This window comes from Vigna radiata, chromosome 10, assembly GCF_000741045.1.
Source record: "Vigna radiata var. radiata cultivar VC1973A chromosome 10, Vradiata_ver6, whole genome shotgun sequence".
Lineage (NCBI taxonomy): Eukaryota > Viridiplantae > Streptophyta > Magnoliopsida > Fabales > Fabaceae > Vigna > Vigna radiata.
In genome coordinates, this window is record NC_028360.1 from 3,322,622 (window position 1) to 3,336,655 (window position 14,034).

General features: G+C 34.9%; 1 protein-coding gene across 5 annotated transcripts; it reads left to right on the forward strand.

Moving 5' to 3' along the window:
- Nucleotides 1-9,409: 9,409 nt before the first annotated feature.
- On the forward strand, nucleotides 9,410-13,049 carry LOC106774509 (pentatricopeptide repeat-containing protein At5g16420, mitochondrial). Of its 5 annotated transcripts, none has more exons than XM_022786738.1 (3): nucleotides 9,410-11,290; nucleotides 12,414-12,564; nucleotides 12,640-13,049. In XM_022786738.1, the coding sequence occupies exon 1, from the start codon at nucleotides 9,467-9,469 to the stop codon at nucleotides 11,069-11,071; it is 1,605 nt and encodes a 534-aa protein (XP_022642459.1). In that variant the 5' UTR covers nucleotides 9,410-9,466; the 3' UTR covers nucleotides 11,072-11,290; nucleotides 12,414-12,564; nucleotides 12,640-13,049. The 5 variants fall into 5 exon arrangements, with proteins under 5 accessions (XP_022642459.1, XP_022642460.1, XP_022642458.1 ...); XM_022786739.1 differs by having other exon boundaries at nucleotides 12,473-12,564; XM_022786737.1 differs by having other exon boundaries at nucleotides 12,414-13,049.
- The last annotated feature ends 985 nt before the right edge of the window (nucleotides 13,050-14,034 follow it).

Here is a 14,034-nt window from a genome sequence, read left to right on the forward strand (position 1 = left end):
CCATTATAACACAAAAGCATTAACAAAATTTCAAAACATATAACTAACTAAGTTGAATTCACTATGCATGCAGTCGACTTTAACCCTTCAAAACAATTTTGAAAAACTTTTCTTTTCAAAATTACTCAAGAACTGTTTTAGAAAATTTGTGTAAAGTCACAAGTTTTGCTCGACTTACTTCATAATGAACTCGACTTAAAACTTGTAGTTTTGCAACACAATATATGTTCAACAAAGTGCATGTAGTTTTATTTTTAGAAGCATATGTAATGCAATCACAAATGATGTATCAAGTATAAAATCAGTGAATATGCATACATATATGATAATCAACACAAACATGTTCTTTAAGATATCATTCATAATAAAGAATGGAATATGTAACACATAACAATACATGTGTTATTAATAATGTGTTGTCATCATAAAAAACCAGAACATTGTGACATTAAGGTTTAGCTAAACTAGTGCTTCCCTTATCAACAATCTCAACAATCTTCTCCTTTTTTGATGATGCACAACCATGATTAATAAGCAACCATGTTTGTACATAAACAACATATAGAATCAATCATGTAATCACACTATATCAGAGCTTATATAAGCAAACAGTAAGAATAAATGATTAAATGATTTTTCCAATATGTCAGAGCAAACAAAAGTTAATTTCAAAATCTTTCAGAACATTTACTCTGTATCAACAATATCAAGCAATCAAATGTCAAGCAAATAGTCAATCAAACTTTTCTTCCCCTTTGTGCATTAGCAAAAAAAGGTATGCTTTAAGATAATGATTATGCTGATAAAATGAAATACCAGAGATGCATCAATGTAAACAAATTAAACATTCGATGATGCTCCCTCTATCATAGATATTCAAATGAGAAAGAAAATCTCCCCCTAAAGTGTAGGCATGTGAAAAATCTATGTAATCATGTAATGCTCCCACTGTCATTATGCATGTTTTAAAATCAAAACACAGGCACAATGCAGTTTTCACAAGTATTAGAGCATATAACAGTTTGTATCAGAGTCAGAATTACAAACAATTGAATCAAGCAAAGATACAATCATCAACAATCTCACAATATTTCTCACAGATATATCAATCAGATATAAACAGAGATATATTGAAGATAACCAATATAAAATGATCAAACAACAGAATAAATAAATTCCAATAAATGGAATTTGTAACCCCTGTAAGTGATAGTCGATTGATCCATTGTTCAAGTCGATTTCATTTCTTTTTCATTGAGTAGTGACTCTAGTAGCAAGTTCAGAAGCAATGTTTCCTGCAAAACCTTTCAGGATCTTTTGAAGATCAAGCAATTTAGAATCACAGTAATGCAAGAAATTTTATAGCAAAGAAGTGAGTATGCAAAAGAATCAATGTAAAGTAAACATGTGCGTAATCAACTTCAACAATCACATAGTCGATTCAATATGGATTAGAACAGAATCAATCAAGAAATTTAAAGTAAATGAAATTAAACCATAACGACTGATTTCATTGATATTAACAAAAGATATTACATATTGATTATACTAGATGACAAACAAAATGGCAATCTAAGCCATTACCAAAAGATAACTAAGAACAACGACAAAACACAAATAACACAAAGACTCGAAACACACTGCTGTAGACACAAAACTTTATTCAGTTTTGGAAGACTCTACAATCTTTTTGTCAGCATTGTTCTTTCCATTGTCTGAGTCATCTACAGAGGTATTTCCAAAGGCATTTATCCTCAAAGCATAATTCATTTTTCTATGCAGTTCAGTGAATGACTTTTGCAGCATTATCATTTTATCATCAAGTCTGTTGAATCTTTCACCCACAAATTCTTCAAATATGGTTCGGGGATGAAACTTGTATTTGGATGAATCAATGTTTACAGGATTCAATTCTGCTGTATTCAGAATATCGTCAATTCTGATCCAGTCTTCTTTTAATTTTCTGAATCCTATAGAGTCCAAAAATAGCTTTTCCATCACATTTTTCTTGTTACAGCTGATAATTTTCTCATTTGTGAGGTCCACCTTCTGCATTCTTAGCCCTTTACTTATGAAAACTCCATATGGAAGACAAAGCTCTTTGCTTTTTGCAAACTTTAACATGTGATCAAACATCACAAATGCCCAGTTAGTTGGAGTAGCAGATTGTAAAGCATATAACATGTATATGTCATCCCCATTTAGCAGTGATTGATCATCATCCCTTGGGAGCAATATCCAAGTGATCGCATACGCACACAGACATTCATCCATTCTCAGGTTCTTGATACCAAAAGATTCAAATCTTCCAACCAAATCAGGATTCTTCAAGAAGTTGTTGTATAGGTCGTTTTTGTAAAAGCCAGGAATCCCTTGATGAGCCATTAGTTCTTCTTGTAGAAGACCTGCTACATATTTCTAGGTGAAATAGTCTATGATGATGTCAACACCTTTCACTCTCGAATTAAGATTGTTCCCTTCTTTTCTCATATTAGAATAGAAAACCTTTACCAGGTTTGGATAACAGTCACCTTGAAGCTCAACAAACTTTGTTAACCCAACCTTATCTAACCATTCTTGAAATGTGAAGCCTTCTTTGCGGAAGAAAAGAATGCTTATACATTTATCCCGTATTACTTCTTTGAAGCCCCATTTGCATATAAAGTTTGTTCTTCGCTCATCATCGCTAAACCATCCAAACGGATTCGCCTCCCTTTATTACAGATGCAGATCGTTTTCCAGGTCATGATGAAGAGGCAACCAATTTCAATAGTGTAAAGACTTCTTCACCAGAACAAGGGTTTTACTTACATAGTGTATGAACCAGAGAAATACAAAGCACTCATGTATAAAGGCGCAAAACAAGATTTTGTTCAAAAAGGCCCATTTTAAATTTTCAAATTTGGAAGCCCAAAAACAGAGACATTAAGTCGATTTTAATAAAACCAAAGTTGACTACTGTATGACAGAGAATTTTCAAAAGCAGAAATAGACATACAGAGACATATAGCCGTCAAAATGGGTCACAACCCGCGAGCCAACCCGGTCCGTCACGGGTTTAGGCCGGGTTGGGTTTGAAAAATACAACCCACTTATATGCGGGTCAGATTTCAACCCGACTCATTTAGACCCGGCTCATGCGGGTTGAACCCGTGGTCAGCCAGGTTGGCCCACCAACCCATCTACCTAATTTTATTTTTTTAATTTATTATTTTATTTATGAAACCCTAAAAAATAAAATAATTTCTTCATTCACTGTGTATACCAAAAACATAACCTCTGCTCTCACAAATCACTCTCACGGTACTTGCTCTCATTTGACGGTGCTCTCACCCTCACTTCACTGAAATTCTTCACGGAGCAGGTAAAACACCCTTCTTGTTTTCTTCTCTTTTATCCACATTTTTGTTTTCTCACTTCTCTTTTTTTTTTTTTCAAAAACCCTATAATGACAAAAATAGGAGTTGAGAATTTGTTTTTTGTTCTGGGGGATTTGAAGACATGGAATGATTTTTTCATGTTCTGACATGCTTGTATCAGATTTTGTTCATTTTATTTAAACAATTTGAGTATACATTATTTGAACGAGCTCTTTTTGATATCTTTGAATTTAGGAAATTATGTTACAGATTAAACTGTTAATTTTTTGTTGATGTTGTTGAGTACTGGTTTTCTTTTTTTTTACTAGTATTTTTTTATTGATTGTCAGAATTATTCTGATATTAAGAAAATCTTTATTAGTGAATTTGGAGACAACAAGAACAAAGGTCATGGGTTACAACAAAAATAAAAAATGATGAATATAAGAAACTTATTTGTATGTATTTTGTGTTTGTTTTTGAATGACATTTGGATATATTGTACTTTTTATTATTATTTTGAATTGTCTTTAACATAATTTTTTTGGAGTGAAAATTGTTTAAATTTAAATTACAGAAAGTTTGTATTTTTTTTATTTTAAAAAATATAATTAAATGGGCTAGTGAACCAACCCGTTTACCCACCAACCCGTGGTGGGTCGGGTCGGGTTCAAATTTTTCTGGCTCGCTATTAAATGAGCCGGGTTGGGTTGGCTCACTAAATGACCAACCCGTGGTGGGTCGGGCAGGGTCGAGCCGGGTTACCTGTTTTGACAGCTCTGTACATTCGACTTCGTTAAAAGCAAAGTTGACTATTTTTCGTAAAAAATTTATTTTCACATAAATCATTCAAACATATAATCAAACAATCATACGCACAATCACATACTAATCAATCAATCTTTTTATGCATGATGCAGTAAGATAATACTTGTTACCAGTTGTAGATACTCAAGAAGGTTGATATAGCCTTGTTTTTTCATCCTTGAGTTCTCACTGCACATCACTACATCTATTTTAAATCCTGCAAAACAGTTCAGGTTTTTTATGCAGGTACCCATTTAAAATTGGGTCCTTGATTGTTAATTGTAGCTAGATGTTCCTTAGGTATCCACACATATAATCCTTTAGGAACTCCAACTTTTCTATAATAACAGTTTCTAACTGTATGACCAATACTATTGCAATAAAAGCAAGCATGCTTAATAGGTTTGCTTAAATCAGTAAATTCTTTGTATTGGTTCTATTAGATTGAGCTTTATAACTAATTCCTTGTCTGTAAATTGCTATACCTGAAGACTTTAATACAACATTCAAGTTATTTGTACCCTGTATGAATTTGGCTAGCGTACTAGTCAAGTAATCTATTTGTTCCACATGAGCAGGACATTTTTCACATTTCTTTTCTACTATAATAGTCTCAGTTTTAACATTTTTGGCAAGCATCATCTAATTCCTTTTGTAATTTTTTATTATCAGTGACAAGATTATTAATCCTATATTCATAATCTTTTCTTTCAGAGTTTAGTCGATTAACCTTATACTACAGTCACATTGCTTCAACATGAATCTCTTGAAAAGCATCCAACAGTAGGTCATATTTCACCTCGATTGGTTCTTCCTCAAACTCTGTGTCACTTTCATAATCAACCAATGATGTTCCAGCCATGTAGTAGATGTTTGATTCCTCTTCACGATCAACATCTTCATCACTTGATGAATCAAAACCACTGTTTTCCCAAGCAATGTAAGCTCCTTTTTGCTTTTTGTTTTTGTCCTGAGGAAATGTTTTATTGGCTTTCTACTTCGGCTTTAGGTCTAGACAATCCGACTTGATGTGTCCTTCTTTCCCGTATTCATAACAGTGAATAGCATTTGATCTGAAAGCTTTCTTGGCTTTGTTGTTACCTGAATGGTTAGTAAGTTGACTATTATTTTTCAAAAGTCGATTAAACTCTCTTACCACCATGGACATCAGTTCATTGTTGTCCATTTCAACATTTGAATCATCCTCTGATTATGTAATCTTTGAGGCTTTCTTGCTTGTGGCTTTCAATGCTATGGACTTTTTCTCTTCAATTTCTTCTTCATCTTTCAATCTACTAAGTTCTAGCTCGTGTTCTCTTAGCTTCCCAAATAAGGTAGCCATATTCATGCTTGTTAGATCCTTGGACTCAGTGTGACTTTAGGTTGCCAGCTTATGTTTAGACTTTTAAGAATTTTGATATCGATCTCTTCCTTGTCAAAGACTTTTCCAAGAGCCATGAGATGGTTGACTATGTGAGTGAACCTTTTCTGGACTTCATAAATTGTTTCACCAGTCTTCATTCTGAAAAGTTCATACTCTTGAATCAACGAATTCTTTCTTACTCTCTTGACTTCATCAGTTCCCTCATGAGTAACTTCCAAGACATCCCACATTTCCTTGGCAGATTTGCATTAAGATATCCTAAAAAATTCATCAACTGTTAATGTAGAGGAAATGATATTTCTAGCTTTGACATCATACTGTGCTTTCCTATTTTCTTCTTGAGACCACTTAGAAAATTATTTTAAAACAGTTTTTCCATTAACAATGTTAGTTGGCTCAAAAGGACCACTTAAAGTTGCATCCCAAATTCCTCTGTCCACAGATTCAAGAAAAATTTGCATTCGTATTTTCCAAAAAGGATAATTTTCACCCACAAGCAGTGGTGGTCTATTTCTAGATGCACATTCACCAAAGGTTTGAAAACTACAAGTCATCATCCAAGAATATAGTCGATTCAAAGAAAACAGAATTCGACTAGTTTTTCAAATATCTTATGAAAACCAACTTTGGTGCCAATTGTTGGAAACATAATGGCTTAGTTTCAACACCAAGAGGGGGCGCGGAGTGAATTGGTGAGGTTCAAAAATCAGAGTCTTTTTAAAATCTTTTTCACAAAGTGTAAAGCTTTACAAAGTTTCTTGAATCGCAAGGAATAAGAAGTTTAAGTGCAGTGGAAAAATAAAGTTGACTGTGCGAATTGTAAAGTCGACTTAAAGTAAAGAGTGTAGGGAAAGAGAAAGCAAACACAAAGTTTTTATACTGGTTCGGCTTCAATGCCTACATCCAATGTCCTTCCATAACCTAGAAGTCAATGCACTATATTAGTCAAGGTTTTTACACAAGATTTCTATAGAGACCTCCACGTCAAAATATAGACAATCTCTCTAACCCTCTAACTAAAAGTATAGGCAGCAACACAAAGATCTGTAGCAAGATATCCCTTCTTCTGCAATCTTCAACCCACTTTGAATAATCCTCAAAGTGTACAGAAGTGCACGTTCTCTTCCTGTAATCCCAACAAGGTAGTCCAATCTCTAATAGATTGATAAAGTCTTGATCAATATGATGAACACCAATAGTGCAGAATTTGATCAACCAGTAAGTACAACCTTCTTTCTCCTAAAGAAACTCTTCAAAGAAAGATCTCCTACGTCTTCTTGATGAGTTCTTGGAGTGTTTTCACAAAGATCACAATCTGAAATAGCAAATGAAAATGTTAGAACATACAAAGTCTCATTCCTCTCTTTGAATTACATAATCACGTCTATTTATAGTTTTCTATAAAACAGACGCTCATGTAGTAAACTTTGCCACTAATGTAGTCGACTGTCATCAGACAGTTATAACAGTTAAAACAATTAGCAGCAGTCAAACCAACTAAATTGATTACGCATTTAATTCAGTTGACTTGCATTTAATGCTTTAGCATAGAATTGAAATATAACCGTTATATCACATAAGCATTAACAAAATTTCAAAACATATAACTAACTAAGTCGAATTCACTGCGCACGCAGTCAACTTTAACACTTGAAAAACTTTTCATTTCAAAATTACTCACAATAGTTAATTGTCGTCTGAGTCAAAGGAATTCTTCCTCTTTTGCCGAGGCCTGGAATCAGTAACAGGACCATAGGCAAAGTAATATAATGTTTTGAAATATAAAGTGAAGTAGTAAAATAAGAAAAGCTTAATTTCACATTTTCTATTTATTTGTATAAGCATTATGTAGTTATTTTATCTGAAACTGAAATATGTGTCCTCCCATTTCCCTCTAAACTCACACTTGTATATATTAAAAAGAAACTTCAGCAAACTACATCCTAGTCTGGTTTACTTTACATTATACTAGTTTAGTTTTTGTCATATTCCTTTTGCTACCCTTCACTGTTTTTATCCTTGGAGCAGACAATTGCTGAATCTATTGGTGATTGGTACTTTGATCGAGAGGTTGTAAAGTGTATTGATTACGCTTCTTTTCCATGCAATCCCACTTGCCACAATATACTCTCTTTTATTCAGTTAAAACATTTATGGGCTCTATACTGGATGCATAACTGAAGAAACCCAAGATGTATTCTCATAAAGAAAAGTCATATGAGATGTACTATTTTGAATAACTTTAACCTTAGTGGTACTTTATCCAACAAGAGAATCCAATGTTACCTTCATTGCATGGTCTTTGATAATTGAATGGTGTATTTGTTACCTCCATCACGGATTCCACAAGCAAATGCACACACAGCCCCAGGCTTCGACAAGCAAAAATCATTGCTTTCAAAACTCACTTTATCCGCTGCAAAATCAGGGATCAGACCCATGAAGTGGTTATTATTCAAATCCAATCGCTCCAACTTTATCCCATTCAAACCACGCGGAATCAACCCAACAAACTCATTCTCATTAAGATCGAAATCCCTTAGCGAAACCAAATTCCCAATGTTCATCGGAATACTCCCACTAAACTTATTCCCATGAAGCCACTAAACCTATGTCCAGTGAGCACCCCAAGTTTTAGCCCCGGACGAAGTAAGTTTCGCTCACGTGAAAGAGTTTCAGTGGCTCAACTTTAGTTGCAGAACATTTTTAGCTCAAGCGAAAATCTTTTAGCTTAAGCGAAAATATCTAGTTCAAACGAAAATTGTTTAGCTTAAGCGAAAATATCATCAAAACTTGTGTTTTAGTTTTCTACAAATCTCACTCAGGCGAGAAAGTTTAGCCTAAGCGAAAATAATGCAGTTAATCGCATTAGTTTGTATTTAACGGAGATGACTTGATTGACACGAATTTTTTTTATATGTTGACAAAATTGACATTTTTTTAAAAGGGAGATGAATTTGACACACTTCAACCAAACTAGAGACAAAAAAAAGCAATTAAACCTATATATATATATATATATATATAGGTTTAATTGGTTCGGAGGTCCCTATATTTGGAGATTTGTTTCAATTGGGTCCTCCAATTTTGAAAGGGATCAATTAGGTCCCTAATTTTGTCAATTTGAATCAATAAAAGTCTTTCCGTTAAATACAGCTAACGTCGTGAAGTTTTTGAACATGTGGCACGCTGACGCTTCCAGGTGGCACCGTTTCAAGTGCATAGGTGGATTGTAAAAGGGTGAAATCCCTTTTAATTTAGGGATTTCACCTTCAAATGCACCCTTTTAATTTAGGGATTTCACTCTTTTATAATCCACCTATGCACTTGAAACGATGCCACCTGGAAAAGTCAGCGTGCCATATGTTCAAAAACTTCACGGCGTTAACTGCATTTAACATAAAGACTTTTATTGATTCAAATTGACAAAATTAGGGACTTAATTAATCACTTCAAAAATTAGAGGACCCAATTGAAACAAACCTCCAAATATAGGGACCTCCGAACCTATTAAACCTATATATATATTTACTTGTTTTCTTTATTTCTCTTAAGATTATGAGTTTTAAGAAAAAAAAATATCTTTAACTAAAAATATTAGTTATATTTAACAAAAATTATTTATATATTTGTATTCATGTAAAAATATTAGTTGTTATTTTTAATAATTTTAACTAAAAATTTAAATATTATTATTGATTAAATTTTACACTATAATTTTTATTTAGTTCTAAGATAACTTTTCAAATCATTAAATTAAATTAAATAATATATAATATTTAAATGGTATAGAAATTGAAATTTAAATAAGAAATTGTAAAAACGTAATTATATATAAAGAGAAAAAAAAATTGGAAGCAGTTTAAAATCGATATGATTATTTACGAAACCCCGCAGTGCATTCCTTCATTTACTAATGTTTCAGTCCACACTGTCCGGCATATCCCGGCGGCAGCGCCGCCCATTTTCCTCCGCCGTCTCCGCCGCCATCGCCGCCAACAGCGTTCCTGCCTCGCCGCTCCCTCCCTCATCCTTCACCATCCGGCCCCCAGTCCACCCTTGGCCTCGCCGCCTCACTCCTCTCAACCTCGCCTCCCTCATCTCCCGCCAGCACGACCCCGACCTCTCTCTCCAAATCTTCTACCACGCCCAATCCCTCCACCCCTCCCTCTCTCACACGCCGCAACCCCTCCACGCGCTTTTCCTTAAACTCTCACGCTCCCGTCGCTTCTCCATCCTCGAGTCCCTCCTCACGCGCCTCCCCAATCCGCTGCCAGAACCCTCACTTGTCATCCTCATCCGCGCGTACGGCCTCGCCGGAAAACCTCTATCTGCCGTCCGCCTCTTCCTCAAACTCCAACCCCTCCGCGTCCGAACCTCCGTCAAATCCCTCAACGCGCTCCTGAACGCACTGGTTCAGAACAAACGGTACAGTTTAGCGCATTCAGTGTTTAAAAGCTCTGCAGAAAAATTTGGGGTTGTGCCTGACGTTGTTAGCTGCAACATTTTGCTCAAGGCTCTGTGTAAGAGCAATGAAGTTGATGTTGCGGTTAGGGTTTTGGATGAGATGGGTTTGATGGGTTTGGTTCCCAATGTGGTTAGTTATACAACTGTGTTGGGTGGGTATGTGTTTAGGGGTGATATGGAGAGTGCTACGAAGGTTTTTGGGGAGATTTTGGATAGAGGGTGGGTGCCTGATGCAACCACTTACACTGTTTTGATGAGTGGATTTTGTAGGATGGGAATGTTTGTGGAGGCGATTAGGGTTATGGATTTGATGGAGGAGAATAGGGTTCAAGCTAATGAGGTTACTTATGGTGTCATGATTGAGGCTTATTGTAAGGGGAGGAAATCTGGGGAGGCTTTGAACTTGCTTGAGGATATGATGGCGAAGGGGTTTGTGCCAAATTCAGTGTTGTGTTGTAGAGTTGTTGATTTGTTGTGTGAGGAGGGGAGTGTGGAGAGGGCTTGGGAGATGTGTAGTGGGATGGTGAGGAAAGGGATTCAGGTTGGTGGCGCGGTGGTGAGTACGATTGTGCATTGGCTTTGCAAGGAGGGGAAGGTGGTGGAGGCAAGGGAAGTGTTGGAGGAACTGGAGAAGGGGGAGGTTGTGAGTTTGTTGACTTATAACACACTGATTGTGGGAATGTGTGAGAGAGGGGAGCTTTGTGAGGCAGCGAGGCTGTGGGATGACATGGTGGAAAAGGGTAGAGCTCCAAATGCATTTACTTACAATGTGTTGATTAAAGGGTTTTGTAAGGTTGGGAATGTGAAGGAGGGTATCAGAGTGCTGGAGGAGATGGTGGAGAGTGGATGCTTGCCTAACAAATCAACATACTCCATATTGGTTGATGGGATTTCTGTTTCAGGAGGAAAGAAAGAGGAAATCGAGAAGGTAGTTTTGTTGGCCATGACGTCTGGAGTTGATGGTGACTTGTGGGAACTTTTCTTAAAAGTTGTGGTCAATTTAGATGGCAATGCAGCTAAACTGGATAGGATATTGACAGAGAATGCAGTGTGATAAAAGAAACTCTGGGATGTGCTGTCGTGTCTGACCTTTGAAAGTTGATCACCAAAAGGGGATTGAATTTCTAGCAAAGGGAATCAATGCATGTTTTGTATGTTGCATTACATGTTTCCCACTCCCTTTGCGGCGGGCCTGGAGAGTGAAACAAGCTGGGAAACTGAGCCCGAGCTGTCAAATAACTATCGGAGTCCCATTTGGGAGATGGGGAATGTGGTAAGTTAAATATGCAGTTTGAACTGATCATATTTATGTGCTGGTTTTTGTTCTTTTTATGAACTATTTTTATTCTGTGGGAGTGACATCAATTTATGAACTGGTTAACATGATTTGAGAGGAAGAGTTAAATATGCTTATCAATGACACGACTAGATGCTATAAAGGTTTTAGTTTGAAAAATACTTGAGAATTAAAATAAAACTTGTGTTTAGAGGGCTTGGAAGGATTTCGGGGCTATCTTATATGATACATCGGTTCTGCATAAGGTTATCAGACTTTCGTTATTTTATGTATATGCTTCTATTTTATGCACTGTTGTGATTAGCCAAGTAATGGACCAAGTCCAAGACTTACAGACTGGTGATTGTGAAGTTTCTGCTGATTATGGTGATGTACAAAGCTATTTGTTCATGTGTGCTTTTCATGGTTTCCAATTCTTTAATCAGCTGATTTAACATCCACATGTAACCCAACCCACTTAGACTTTACAGTTTTTACTCTCCTATACGATTTTCTCCATTAACACTTACTAGTTTTTAGGTGTGGTTCACATCATAAAGTATTTTTAACAGTGTTTGCAATTGCAGTCACTTCCGCTGCAATGGCAAGGATTGCAAATCACACTTCCTATTGTCACTGTGACTTAGTTAGGAACGCATTACAATTTCCATAGAAGGTTTGCCATTGAATGGAATAGTTTCATACTGACTAGAAATTGACACTTTTGGGATTGTGCTGATTTTAATGCCTATCTGTTAGCAGGGAACGCAGATATTTCTTTCAGCTTTGGAATATACATATTTTTAACTTTGTCAAGATAAAAAGCACCCTATTGTGCTTCTCATGTTATACTTGGATGCATAACTGTCTTTGTAGTATTCCATGCTTTGTAATGCAACTTCATATTAGTTAAAATTAGTTTCTAGAGTAGTTTAATGAAAAAAAGAATTATATATTATGTAAAAATTAATTTTAACATACCATAAAAGTATAATTTATTTTCTTTTATGAGGAGTCATTAGAAATTTATCCAAACAGAACCTTTATCTAAAATCTACTGCATTCTGTATGATATGTGTAATTTCAACTTTCTGGTTCACTTGTGTCTCAACTTTTGCAGTGTAGCTCATCCATACCTTCTTGCTGATAATCGGCATTACCCTTTTTTTATCTTTGTAGGAAAGTTATAATGGCTCACTGGACAATTAAATACCTTCTGGTCCCAGTTTATATATGTTCATGGCTTTCCATCATCCATATGTTGGGTTAATGTACACAGACATACTATGAAATCATGTTTTATTGAACTGCTTGTGGGATTATAACTACTATCCTTTATCAAACAGGAAAAACTAGAAGTAAAATATGGGTTTTGGCATACTTCTTGGCCACTGCAGCTGTTCTTGTACCAGCTCCACTGATAGAGTTCAGATACTACACCATACCATTCTATTTCCTGGTGCTTCACTGTGACAATAGTGATGATCAAAGTTGGATTCTCACAACTGTATATTGGGGTCAATATCTTTACAATGGCCATGTTTCTGTTTCGGCCTTTCCATTGGGCCCATGAGCCTGGAATTCAAAGGTTTATATGGGGATTCAATTCATTGAAAAAAAAAAAATATTTGTAACAGCGAAACTACCTTTTTCGTGAGGCTTTTACCACCAGTTTTACAAGAGTGGAATTTTAAATCTTAGTTATATTTTTGAGGGATTTAAATCTCCTTAGTTGATATGATAATCCTTTTAACTATTTGAAGAAAAGTTAGTTTTTCTTGTTGAATTTTCTGATTATGATGATTCCTTTCATTTTATATATTATTTGTGTAATTTAAATAGGTGAATTTGAAACTGTTATAAATGATTAGTTTGGTTAAGACACTGTTAATTTAGTTATTGAAAGAAATGAAAAACTTGATTTACTCCGAACATGTCTTAAAAATTGCAAATTAACTCCTAAACGTCATAGTTAAATAACAAAGTGACTTCTGATTTAGTATCACATTGATCTCTAATATTACATTTTAGTAACCATGTGGTTTCAAGAAACGTAACATCAGAAGAGAGTTCTTGGGATTATTATTCATTTATGAACTAGTTTTTGTTTTTTAAGGTTGAAGTTGATGGGGTCGTACATATTGAGTGATCAGATTAATCATTTAGCCTTTATGGTTGATTATATGCTCTGAAGTATGGATAACCCTTAGAGATAGATATATTGTATACATACTGGATACAAACTTATTCCTAGTATGACTTTGTTAATCACATTATGAGCCTAAAGTACATATTGACTTCATAATTAATCTTTGTTGGAATTTGATTGATCACCACTGATGAAGTCTATCATTTCATCCACGTTTTATTCATAAGGTTTAAATCCGATATTTCATTTATAAGGTTTGAATTCCATATCTTGATCTTATTTGAGAAAAATAGAGTAGTTGTTAGTTGTCCCTAAAGATAGCAACGGAAATGTGTAGGTTTAATTATCCTATTTTTGAAATATATTCTCATATTTAATGAATATAAATATATTTACATTTAGCCGTCTCTTTATTATTTGAAATATAAATTAAATTTATTTTTTCTACCAAAAGTAAGTCATCATATACACTTTTTTCTAAAAAAGTTGGTCATAGTAAGGAAAATGTAATATTATTGAGTATTCCATGTAAAATTGATACATATTATTTTCTCTCTAGCTTTAAATTCAAAGAAAGAAATTATAAATATGA

Coding starts and splice junctions, on each gene's coding strand:
- LOC106774509 (XM_022786737.1), top strand. CDS start 9,467: ATGTTTCAGTCCACACTGTCCGGCATATCCCGGCGGCAGCGCCGCCCA.